A 13,887-nucleotide genomic window follows, 5' to 3' on the forward strand; every position below is an offset into this window, starting at 1 on the left:
TATCTGCGCATAAAAATCGTTATGTTTGCACGCGTTAATGACATTTAAGTTTGTTATTACAAATGTAATATATAAGTGAATCAATTTTTTTTTTCTCATAACATTATTCTACAAATCTGTGTATCAACGCTTTTAATTTTTTTACTTCAACCGAACCTAGTGCAAACAAATTTTAATACTTTTTAATGGAAAGGGTCAAAGTTCAAGGTCCAATTGTTTTTCATTCATAAACTTACTTTTATCAAACTATGTATGAAAATAACTCAAATTTATTCACGTTTTAATGTATATGGTCCGTTATAGCCCTGCAGATCATGTTTCGACGAAGCACTGCCATAAACCGGAAACAAGCTACATAAACTATCCCAAATATAGACTATAATAGCTTATATATAGTAAATGTATGCAGTTTTTATCGTCATCAATAACCGTATCAATAGATGTTATCAACATCTGAAGTTAAAACGAGGTTAAAATCACTCTCCAGTCAAGTGGCTCAAGCTTATTTAGTTATCAAGACGCTGATTGGCTAACGGAACTTTTATTTCTGTAATAAATTCACATCGTTACACGTTCAGGAAGTCAATATAAAAGGGATATATAAAGTTGTAATTTAAACAGTCGTTTTCTATCACCACAAACTATCTTATTATAAAGTGAAAGGTGTTTAAATAATATCTATTATAGTGTGCTGCATTTAGATTTAAGTAATGGATAGCTTTTACTTAGATTGATATAGGATTTTGACAGCATTGGATATTTTATATACCTTTACTGGTAAGAATAATAGTCTTAATACTTTGTTTTGGGGGGAGGGGAGGGGAAGAGAGTCTATAGATTGCAAAAGGGGCATTTTTTTATTTTACAACATTGGGTTATTTTTTATACCTTAATTGACAAGAATAATTGTATCAGTACTTTTTGAGGGGTTAATACTGAGTTTTAAGATTGCAAAAATTGTCTTTTTTGTATTTTAAAGCATTGGATATTCTTTTACTTACACATGTAAGAATAATTGTATAATTACTCTTTGGGGGTTCTGAGTTTATAGATTGCAAAAACTGACAGTTTTGTAATTGACAGCATTGCATATTTTAAATAGCTGAATTGGTAAGATGTATTGTATGCGTAATGTTTGGGAGTTCACAGTTGATAGATTGCAAAATTGTGCAGATTTGAATTTTGTTCAAACCTACCTGATTGTCTGTTGTTATGGGTTTTTGTATATATAACCGGACGAAAAGTGACGTCAGGAACTTTTACTATAATTTGCAAAGTGCTTTTCAGGAACTCTCGTTTTGAATTGAATATTTATATGAACATAAACTGTTGCTTGGGCAGTCTTCCCCTAGCTTTCGAACTGTAAACTTGTGTGAATAAATTTGTATATATTTTTATACGGTCTTGCGTTTAAAGCAGCCATAGTGTCGATTATAGACCTACAGACTTTAATGTAACCCGTGCCGAACTTCACGGACTCATGCCGCAAGTTCACGGGGTCATATATACACAACTATAGCGAAAGTATAAATCATCCAGTGTCGATAAAGGTTTGGGGAAAAAGATTCAATCCACTTGTAATTTTCATGGTATTTAATTGTTTGTAGATTATGACTAGGTCCAGATAAATTACAAGATTTGTTTTATTTTTACTAGATATCAAATCAAATTACAAATGTAGCTTCGGGTTTTTCTTACCGTTAATGAAAATATTTTTGTTTTACGTACTATTTATATTAAATGAACTCTTGTAAATAAAAAGACCAATGTTATTCTGTTTATTTAGCCCCTATGTTATTATCCTTTTCCCGCCAACATTTCATTGGTTGCTCCCCTTGTACATCATTCTTAGCATTTGATCTCGACCGAGGCTTTTGGCAAATGGTAAACGACTCTTTCTAAATATTCCAGAAGTTCAGTTTAGATGTCCAGAACATTTGAGCACTTTTAATTTCCTTTGTTTTCAATGTGTAAGTTTGTGTGCTATTTCAGCGAATATACGGAAATAGAACTATTATAATATAGATAACCGAAAAACAATACACAATTACTAATCGAATTGTAAGATGTGTTTTTTTAACCTTTTTCATCATCATATCGTTTTGGACAATAATGGTATCTGTTCTTTTTAATGCTTAACAAGAGTATGTAACCATGTTTGTTTTAAGATTTTTTATTAAGATAGTACTTACAAATTCATTCTTTAAATCCCCACTTTGATAAATATTACTTTTCATTTAATCCTATAATGCACGAGGAAGGGTCTGGAAAATGGGGATTTTTATTTCTTTATCTTTAAAATATTAGACCATTATCTTTCTTTTTTCTTGATTTATTTTAACCATTGCAGTTGTAGTAACCCCTTATTCTGCATTCATTATTTGTGTTGCCTACATTTGTTAATTTTTATAGGACTTTTCTACACATTTTTGGCCTATAATTCTGTATTCTCCATGCATTCAGACCCTTATGAAGGTCGGACTTTATCAGATATTGTCAAAAGCGAAAATAATATTTAAAATACATGGAGCTTTATGCTTTAACCACAACTTTCTTTTGAACACGCACATTGTGTAACATTTATGGCTTTGTTTTATATTTGATAATAAAATTGAGAATGGAAATGGGGAATGTGTCAAAGAGACAACAACCCGACCAAAATAAAAAACAACAGCAGAAGGTCACCAACAGGTCTTCAATGTAGCGAGAAATTCCCGCACCCGGAGGCGTCCTTCAGCTGGCCCCTAAACAAATATATACTAGTTCAGTGATAATGAACGCCATACTAATTTCCAAATTGTACACAAGAAACTAATATAAAAATAATACAAGACTAACAAAGGCCAGAGGCTCCTGACTTGGGACAGGCGCAAAAATGCGGCGGGGTTAAACATGTTTGTGAGATCTCAACCCTCCCCCTATACCTCTAACCAATGTAGAAAAATAAACGCATAACAATACGCAATATGTGGTACAGTTACTGTGTACAATTTATAGTAGATGCATTTATAAATAACTGTCTATTTATAGCTTGTTGCGTGCAAACTAAAACTTTAATCTTGAATTTTTAAAAAAGTCAGATTTTATAGATATGATTTAAAGTACATTTTAGCTTAGGGTTGCATGAGAAGTTCACAGTCTCGTAATATATGATGGTAGACAATTCACAGAACTCAGCTGTGAACCATCTTACGCCTGTGTATTGCATTTTGTTCGATAGTACCAATTTATGAAGATAAAATAAGGTTTTGTGGTATTGTTTCCCATGATTTCTGATTTTATGAGTGTTAAGGCCACTTTTAAGGGCTGCTTTTGCGACCAGTTTTTTGTTTATTGATGGAACAAGCCCGAGTGCCCGAAAAAAAAACAACCGACCTTCGATAGGAAAATTCACAATCCAAGTCAATTACAATGTAGGATGAGAGTCGAGTGCACCCAAAAGTGCGGGACTCAAACTCACAACCTCAGTGTTGTCTGGTTAGTATTTACAGTAGTAACTACTAAGACAACTCGGCTTACGAGACCCTTTGTTTCCACTGAGACAACTTTCAATTAGAGACCAAGTAATATGTGTAAGGAACCATATGTTACTGTATAGCCTTCGATGATGATGAAACATTGGCATTACAATTCTTTATAGCTTTCTGAAATTTACATTCTGCATTTCAACATTATTTCAAGTAAATGGTTGTGCCTTAGAAAAACCGTTTTGCTTTAAAATTGATTGTTTAAAAAAATATTAAAATGTGCACCAGATTTCTGCCTCGAACATTAATGTTCTTTAGCGCTCTCTTATTTCTATTGTTATTTTTTATAAAAAATGGACCAAGTAACTGCAGAACTATCGAACTTGTCTGGAATTTTGTCCTTTTTGTCTCCGGCCAGACTTTTAATTTCTGCGTCTGTAACTTTCAATGATAAATGTCGTAGTGTTCTGTTACAAGGATAAAAAATTGTATACCATAAACTATGAATTATTAATAAACTTCTCTAAAAAATCAATCAAAATTGTATTAATTTCCAATCAAGTCAGCATTTTTTTTAATTATCGTAAATTGTATAAGGTATATTCATCATTTGTTCGATATGTAGACATTATTGAGCCTGTATGTCAGTGGTTGTCCTTGAATCATATCTTGTCATACATTGTTTTGTTATAAATTATGCATTTTTTTCTCAAGTAAATTAATTCATACTTTTCTTGTCTGGCACTTTTGTTGCCGCGACTATCCGGTAACGGTTTTTTTCTCATTGGGCACTGTTGTTGCCGCGACTATACGGTATCGTTTTTTTTAACATTGTTGAAGGCCTTATGATTGCCTCCTTTCTTCCACCTATATCCCAGCTCCCCATTTTACTCTTTTATCTTATTTCCAAAAGCGTGTCATTCTCCTTATGTTGAGGCAATGAGAATATTGTATGTTTATCATATACATAAATTTATGTTTATAAATTATCTTACTTTTCTTTTATATACATACCCTGAACAAGTGCTATATAAGTATCGTCTTTGAAGGGTTATTTTTGGAATTTCTTTTCATAATATATATCCTATAACGGCTTAATGATATTCGTACATTTCAATTTGTCCTTTAAAACTTACTACAGCGAGAGATATTTATGTGACTATATTGATACTTATATGACAAAGTGTAAATATAACTCGTTTGGAGGGTTTATAAAAATCGCGTTACTATTTTTTAAAGTGTCACATTTTTCCACTTAAAAGTCGTAAATTTTCTTTTAGGGTCATAGATTGCTTCTTACTTGGAAATCAGTTCTTACACTTAAGACAAGATTTGATCGTTCTCGGAAATTGGAGGTGTACACGAGTACAATCTGGTTTAAATGTTAATAACATTTAAAAAAAATACAGCATACATAAACGATGTTACCAAATTTGTAACTGGAACTAAGATTTCAAAACTTGAAGATATTTGATGAGATATTTGAATTTCAAATATGTATGCTGACAATTAAAAAAAGAAGATATGTTATGATTGCCAATGAGACAACTATCCACAAGAGACCAAAATGACACAGACATTAACAACTATAGGTCACCGTACGGTCTTCAACAATGAGCAAAGCTCATACCGCATAGTCAGCTATAAAAGGCCCCGATAAGACAATGTAAAACAATTCAAACGAGAAAACTAACGGCCTTATTTATGTAAAAAAAACTCAACGAAAAACAAATATGTAACACATAGACAAACGACAACTACTGAATTACAGGCTCCTGACTCGGGACAGGCACTTACATAAATAATGTGGCGGGGTTAAACATGTTAGCGGGATCCCAACCCTTCCCTAACCTGGGACAGTGGTATAACAGTACAACATAAGAACGAACTATAAACACTAACGTCCTTGAGAAATCCCGTAATTGTCGTTGGTCTTGGGTTGCTGCCACGGTCGCATTGACGTTTATGTACCCATAGACTGTTTAGTGTATGTACCCTGTTCGATCTGTCGACATGCATTCCACTCTATTAGTAATATTTGCATTTAATTAATAACTTAATAAATGACCATACATGCACCCTGTAATAACATTCAACAAAATGTCTAAAAATAAATACGTATCTAGAATAGGAATCAAACAATTCAATATACATTTCTAATATGCTATAATGGAAATACTTATACCTATTACTCACGCCATGATAAATGGTCTTAAGATAGACCTGCACTTGCACGTGGCCTAATTTAGTTCAACATACTCGATTAACCCTGTGGTTTTATCTTGAAACCTGTCGAAATATACAAATTTGTCAATACTAGATTAAATATTAGTTAAACCCCGATATATATACACGTTCACCTGAGATCGATATGGGTTTTCTTTGATATAGAATTCAGTGTTTAAGTAATGCAATTTTCAATGTTAACTTTGTCTGGGTGATTGGATAATTTCCCAGTATGTATAGAGGACCCTGCTGGGTCTTTCGTATTATTAGCGCCAACATAAAATATAAGATTTTTTACGAAAAAAAGCAATGTCATAGAAAATTTCACAGTAGATAAAATTGCATGGTATTTTATTGCTGTGTTATCTGAAATTAAGGGCATATTTCAAATCACTATTCTAGGGAAAGGAAAACGTCCAAAGCTAGATAAACTTCAAACTCAATACATATGATCGATTGATTTTTGGTGCTTAACGCCACTCCCAATAGACTTGGCTGTATTATTGAGGTCAGGTTTTGATGCAAGATGAAACCGGAGTACTCCAAAGAGAACAAATGACCTTCGGTAGGAAAATTGGCATTCCTGGTTAATTATGATAGAAGTTGACACTAACTAGCTTTATAAGTCTGGAGATAATAATCCCTATTTTTATTCAACAACAAATTGCACTTTCTGCTGTTAACAGTGTACTTCACTAGTCCAACATTCAAGTGAAGAAACCCTGTTTGCTGATACCAGAAATCCAGGGTTGGATATGATAATCCTATTACAAAGCAATTAGTATATATTATAATTAATATAGTCAAAATGACTGCTTGGATATCTGTTACTTTAATGAACTACTAAGCGAATTCTGTCACCAAGACCCCTTTATATAAATACGAATTACCAGAATAAAATCCCGGATTTGAGCATTTTTTTGAGCATTTAAACGTACAGAATAGGTAGTTATCTCCCTTTTTGAGCCTCGCACTCGACGAGAACAAATTCATTATTTACACATGCATATAGGGTGTTGATATAATGTGGCAGGTTTACTTATCGTTAATCAAATACACATTTATACTTTTTATCCTTCTGTTTTTTTAAACTTTCACTTAAAGGACAACTTTACTTAGGGTCAGATGCCTAGTTTTCGTTCTTGATATATTTATTTAGATTTTCAAATTCTAAAAGCATTTGATTTATGTGGATATATAATTTGTGATATATGTTTAATATAACTTGGAAGTAAAATACATTTAACATTAAGGTAATTTAAAAGTTTAGTTTTTATTCCTTATATTTTTTAAGCCTGATTTTGAAAAATCTAAAAGCACATATTTTGCGTGAATATATCATTTGTGTTGTGATATTTAATGTAAATTGGAGGTAAAATACAAAAGTATAAAATTTAAGGGTATGTATTTTACTGCTCGATTTATCTGCCTTTGATTGAGATTTAAAAAATCTTCGAGGAAGATAAAAAAATTTAAGAAGATTCTAAGACGTTTTATAAATGTTAATGTATAATGGCCTGTGACTTTCTATATAATAAATTAGCCTTAGGAACATTTGTATCCGAAATTAAGAATAGCAAAAGAAAAACACTGTTTTTGAAAACTACAAATCTGGTGACTTAATGAGAAGGTCAAAGCGATCTTAAACACGACTCATTTGTAATTGTAATAAAAACTTTTAACAGGCTATTATGAAAAATGTAGCGGGGTTTGTTGGCTACGGCGTCGAGATCATTGCTTCTTCATCTTATACCTTAATTGATTAAGATGTATATTTTCAAAAAAACACTGTGATTTTGATATGAAGAACAGCAATAAGAGCCTTTTAATTGCTTTGGCTTCTGTCAATTTCATATTCAGTTTTGTGTCATGAATTGAATTATCATAACATTTTCTCTCTCGCTGCTATGAAAACAACATATTTGCCGATGACTAAATTGTTTAATCAGCAAGTATTTGAAAAATATGAATAAATAAATTGTAGATGTTTGTAACCAATAGTTGATATTTTTTTGAGAAATTTTTTTTTTACATGAATTGCTGTTCATCATTTTCAGAGTTCTGAAGGGTTCTTACTCATTCAATGTTGTAACCATTCAAAATATTTTTCTATTTCAACGATTTACTTTCTGGAGTTTAATGAACGATGAACACGTCGCGATGAGTACCATACAATATCAACTATTTAGTTAACCATACAAAAGTGTAGCAATACGGAAATTCAATTATTTTGTTTGTATTAGATGTTCGATAGTTTTTATAAAGACTCACAATTCCAAATTTGCATAAACTTTTATCCACTCCTTTTTATAACATAGCTCTATTGCTGATTAAACATACCAATTAACCTTTAATCTTTAAAGTATTACTTTTTAAGTCTGGGTGTTTAATTTCTTATTGTTCCTTATTGCATAATTTCCAAACAATAGTTGTTTCTATTTAAATTCCGTTATGTTAATAAGAAAGGTAGAAAATCAATGAGACCTAGTGTTATTTCTAATCGGTCTTTATGACAAAATATCAAAACAACAACAAATATGATAAATAGAAAGGTAAAAATCAATAAGTTTATAATTATATTTATATTTATTATGATTGTATACAGATTACCTCTGTTTGTTTATTTATTTATCTTTTTATGTTGACAACACAAGATTATCATTTTTTAAAGTGACTTTCTGTAATTTTGCAGATAGATGGTTATTGCTGAAAAAAGACGAAAAACACCAGCAAATCTTTCATCAGAAGAAACAGCTTTCAAACTGAAAAAAGGCAGGACAGACTCATCCTCCAAGCGTAGGATTGCATTGCATAAATATCCTCCAAGCGTAGGATTGCATTGCAAAATTAACTTGTACCAATTAAACTGACAAATCAACTGGTCTTTAAAAAAAGTCTTAATCATTTTCTTATAATTGACCTTGCAAGTGGGGCACTGGAATTTGTGACGTCAGAGAATATCATGTTTAAAGTTCATGAACAAATATAATTATAACTGAACATTTAACCATTTAAAAGGATTTCAATAGATCGATTGAACCAACCATTTTTCATATATATTTACCTTTACATATTGTTACAAAAGAAGGACATTTAATGAGACTTTTGACAAATTTACACATGCGCAATGAAGTCTGATAAAAGATTTGCAGACCCTTTACAATCAGTTTCAAATAAAACGTTCAACAGCCAACATCAAAATCAAAATGGTCTTAACATAAAACGCTATCGATCAGCTAATACTGGGATAAGAAGAGCAAGTGCCATTTCATATGATATAGGAACTATTCAAGAGGAATGCTTAAATACAAAACCTTATGATAGTTTCCGAAGAATGAGCGCTCCTGAATTACCACCTATTTTAGATTCAAGGAAATATTCTAACACTCAAATCAACATGGGCAACGGTACTGAATATTTCAGAACTCGAAGTAATAAAATGAGTAACAATAGTGACTCTTCGCAGAAAGGTGTTCATATAAGACGTTCCCCTCTTAGTGCTGGGTCGTCTTCTTCGTCAGCAAGGAATTCAGCAAATGCTTCACGGAAATTATATATTACCACAACTCCGGAACAGACAACGACTACAATTCCGGAGGGAATTAAATTGGATGCTATTAAACAGAAAAATGGAATTTCCGTTGGAACACCACGTTCGGTAGTAACGAATGGTTTTCGGACTACTCGATTGCCTTCTAAAGATATGTCAACATCTAGTGGCAATAACAACTCTAAATCTGGAGGACAAAATAAATTCTATCATTGTGCAAGTGAACCAAGAATTCAACCAATTGAAAATTTTATGGGAAGTAAAGGAGGAAAACCAACGATGAAAAGAAATTATTCAGACAATAAACTCACACAAAATAAAAAGTTAATTTCTATAGAGAAAACACAAAACTTAACTCAGAATAATAACAAGTACAATTCCGGAAATGTGAACGGTATGAGGCGGTACTCGTCAACGGTTCAGTTAAATAGTATAGTGAGAAATAAACAAGAAAATCAAGACGATGAAGATGACGATGATACGGACTCAGAATCTGGAAAAGACCAGATGATCATCGAATGGCTGATTGGGGTAGAAAAAGAGGATGTCGAAATTCCTCCAGATCCTTTAATAGAGTACGCCGAAACACCGGTGCAAACTGACACAGCTATTCATATTGTATATTCGGAATCATAGCCATTCGGAAGTGTGTTCTTTTATTATATACAGTGTAAGTTTGACGCATTTATCACGTTATTTATTGTACTTTTGTTATCGTTTCTTGTTGTGCTGGCATCGCAACAGATTGGACAGACATATATATATATATATTTACATGCTTTTCTGTGATATGAACGTATGGTGAGCGAATGGGTAAATAGTAAAACAAGTTTGTTCATTAACTTTTGGCATGATGAACCCTAATTTTAATTTTAAAGGCATGTACAAATGTCGTAAAAATGTGAAATTTTAAACATGTTATAATTGTATTTTTTTCTATTCTTAAATATTGAAATAACACGTTTTTGAACATAAACTACTAAGAAAATTTGAATCTATGAAATCACATGCCTCTGACAACATTCAACTTCTTTTTGTCACTACTTCAACAGTCTGACGATTTATATTAACATATCGATATATATTAGATAGTAAATAAACCTTATGAATAAATCTTTATGACTATTCATATTTTTCAAATACCGTTTCTGACCCATTTCGCACAGATGTATTAAAATCTTCCAATTTTAATAACTATCCTTTTAAATCGATAAAGTATACATATATTGTATTTGATAAATCTTTTCGGTAGTTGGTCCTATTTTCAAAGAAGAAAAAGTCCAAACCTTCTGTTTAGATGTTTAAATAACGGTAAATTATGAACGGGTATAATTTTGCTTTATCATATAAGGTTTCTATACGAAAGGGATTGTTTGTCAACATTTGATTTAAAGAAATACCAACACCCGATTTTTACAACCGGCATTTTACGACATTAATTGTTCATCAATGTTTATGGCATTTTATTCTGTATGTCGTCTGACATCACCTTGAAAACTGTTCTGCTTTTACGACAACCGTTGCTGGGAAAACTGAAAATCGATAAAAATAACATGAAGTTTTCTCAAGCTGCTAATTTGATGAATTTAATTGCTATTGATTCATTTGTAAGTTCCTTTATTTATATTCTCATAGAACTTTTTTAAAATATTAGTAACTTTCGACAGTTAGATGATACTCTTAGATTATTTTGATTTAAAGACTTAAAATTCGAGATCTATCTTTATTTAAAAATAGATAAATTTATCTTTATTTGTTGGAATTATAAATCCCAGTAATAGAAACACAGATTTTTCACTATAACACCCACGTTAAATTCCCCATGGAATTATGTTTTAAATGTGGACACAATTATCATATACTGTCCATTTGATCTCTACCTATTTGAACAATACTGCGATTAAAATTAACAATATTTATTTAAATAATGGGATACGAGATTCGAATGTCCCCCACAATGCAACAAAAATTTAAAATCTCTTAAATAATCCATCATCGGTTTATATGATCAGAGGAACGGATGATTTGGACATTGTAGGTAGAATAAAAACTTTTAGATTTTAATTTGATATCATTGTTGTACAATCATCTTTGGAAATCATGAAATTATTAAGGATAAAGACTTGTTATTGTCGTCCGAATGGTTTTATGAAACAAAAAGGGGGATATTTTCTTTGGTGAAAATTATCGTATGCAAATTCAACCTTTGTCCTTTCATTTTAAGTTCATACGAAATAAAAAAAAAAATTAAGCATAAAATATGATATACTACAATGTAAACTGTGATTAAAATTGTGTTTTAGAAATCAAAGAGAAAAAGAAAGCCCGCGATCTTAACGTTTATACTTTATTCACATGGATTTTATTAGATTCCCACAATTTTTGTAATTAACGCGTGCGACTAAATAATTCAAAGGTAACAGCTATATTGGTCATGCAATTTACTTAAATAAGAAGTTTATTTTTAGTTATTTGCTATATACATCACTTTACCTTATAATTAATTACTATAAACATAAAAAATAACATAAATATTGTATTTCTAATATTCTTAAAAAGAAAACAATCATAGCAACCAAAACCTTAATAAACTGTTGACTTGTACAGTATGGAAATCTTTATTTAACGAACTTTGATTGGTTTTATGCATACATATCGATTAAGCGAAAATTATTTTGTTACTTTGATAATTGGATAATAGCTACTTAAAATAAAGTACAAATAAAACTATTGTACGTGTGAGTGTATGGAAGTTTTTGTGTCATGTGACGTGGCCCGAAAAGGGGCGAAATGATGTCTTTCAATATTTGTTATACTTTCGTTCATTTTACTTTCGTATTCAATACTTCATTTTTCATGTATTATGGCAATATCAAGCAATATCAGACTTTTGAGACTTATCTTGTAACCTTGAACGTGTGTACCAGGGACCATAACTCTCTTTAGTTTGTAAGCAATATCAAGTTAATCTACTTCTACTAGTGAGTGTTTTTCTGCTAAACATAGATATTCTTTAAATTTTTCAGTAGAATTTTTTTAATATATATTCGTTTTGAATTGTAAAGGAATTTGTTCTCTTTTGATAATGTTATTGGCGTTATCGCCAGCAAAAGATTTCAACTTCCGGTTGTCGTTTCTAACGTTACAAGCTGGAATAAATTGCCAGTTGATGATTCCAAATGTGCCAAGTTTGAAATGTTGGGGTTCCATTATATCTGTTTCTTGAAAATAATAAGCTCCAAAAATAATAAATATTTTATTTTTTCATTTGAGGAACCCTAACTAAGTGTGTCGGATCGTAGAAAGTTTCATACAGAATTAACAAATGAAGTACAAGTATTTGTCTCTTAAACATTTCGATTTTTTTCAGTATGGAGATAAATCTTCATAATTAGTATAATGTATTCATTGTTTTAAGATTGTGTTTGAATATTCCTATATGGTGCTATTTTCTCTTATCTGTGATTGCATTGCATTCTTCGAAATAAAGGACACGTTTTCCGTTGTCGTTTCGGATTCCATGTAACCGCTGTTTCGGAGAAAAGTAATGCGAAGAAGAGCGAGTTTCCCGACACTTGTAACTTAATAATGTTTTGTTAGTTACTTATGTCGGGAATCAGGAAAATGTTTGTTAATTTTGCAATTTTTTGTTGTAAACTTATTTATAGTTAAATCAAAAGTTAAATCAAAATGTACATGTATATGTGTACCTGTAAACAAGTTTTCACAGGAGTGCATTTAGGAAGCCAGGTTTGGCATAGGAGATACCATTCACTATTTATTTAATAGATGTGAAATTTATCACTCAAAATATATTTAAGTTCATTAATTCATAACTCCATGACAAGGGAATTTTATTCCAGAAGATAATATTTATCTAGTCATTTGAACACATAAACCCTTAAAGTAGAAGATACTTGCTAATTATAATAGACAAAAGACGTCAAGAAAATCGGAACCAAAATTTCATACATTTGTGTAATTGTTTTTCTTGCATATTAAGTTAACGAATTTCGTATATCATGAAATATATTTTCTTTCCGCTTTCTAAATAGATTTTTTTGAAAATTAGTGCTATAATTTTTAGAGTTGAGCTTTGTGAAAGCTTGCACAAAGACTGCTCAATTGGCCGTTTCATAATGTAAAGAATCATGGGTAATTTCATTGTTCGTACCCCAAAATGAAAATGACGTCACGTCATTGGTTAAATTACCATTGTTTATGACATTTTTAACTAATTAGGACATTTTGGTTTACACTTTTGAAAATATTACACAGGATGCATCAGATTTTGAAACGGCTAATTAAATCCGTCCTGAGCCTTCTGTTATTATATGAAAACTGAATAAAATGTTAAAAACCTTATTTTGTGTTGTTTTCACTACGGTGTTTTTGCTGTATTTCCAGTAACAAATTTGGAAGAGTAAAATGAGTTTTACTGAGCGTTTTATGTCCAATATTGGAAAAAAAAGATGCGACATGATTGCCTATGATACAAATCTCCCCAAGAGACCGCATTTCACAAAAATTAACAACTAAAAGTCACCGTATGGCCTTCAACAATGAGCAAAGCCAATACCGTAAAGTCAGTTTTGAAAAGCGACGAAATGAAAAATTACTAAACACGCAAACGAGAAATCTCAC

At 31.2% G+C, this 13,887-nt stretch overlaps 1 protein-coding gene across 1 annotated transcript; it reads left to right on the forward strand.

Moving 5' to 3' along the window:
* The first annotated feature begins 608 nt into the window (after window positions 1-608).
* On the forward strand, window positions 609-13,608 carry LOC134699994 (WD repeat-containing protein 48 homolog). The gene is made up of 2 exons (XM_063561396.1): window positions 609-777; window positions 8,386-13,608. The coding sequence occupies exon 2, from the start codon at window positions 8,821-8,823 to the stop codon at window positions 9,877-9,879; it is 1,059 nt and encodes a 352-aa protein (XP_063417466.1). The 5' UTR covers window positions 609-777; window positions 8,386-8,820; the 3' UTR covers window positions 9,880-13,608.
* The last annotated feature ends 279 nt before the right edge of the window (window positions 13,609-13,887 follow it).

This window comes from Mytilus trossulus, unplaced genomic scaffold (assembly GCF_036588685.1).
Source record: "Mytilus trossulus isolate FHL-02 unplaced genomic scaffold, PNRI_Mtr1.1.1.hap1 h1tg000103l__unscaffolded, whole genome shotgun sequence".
Classification (NCBI taxonomy): Eukaryota; Metazoa; Mollusca; class Bivalvia; order Mytilida; family Mytilidae; genus Mytilus; species Mytilus trossulus.

Bases quoted from the DNA above. Each gene is read 5' to 3' on its own strand.
- LOC134699994 (XM_063561396.1), top strand. From the start codon at position 8,821: ATGAAGTCTGATAAAAGATTTGCAGACCCTTTACAATCAGTTTCAAAT.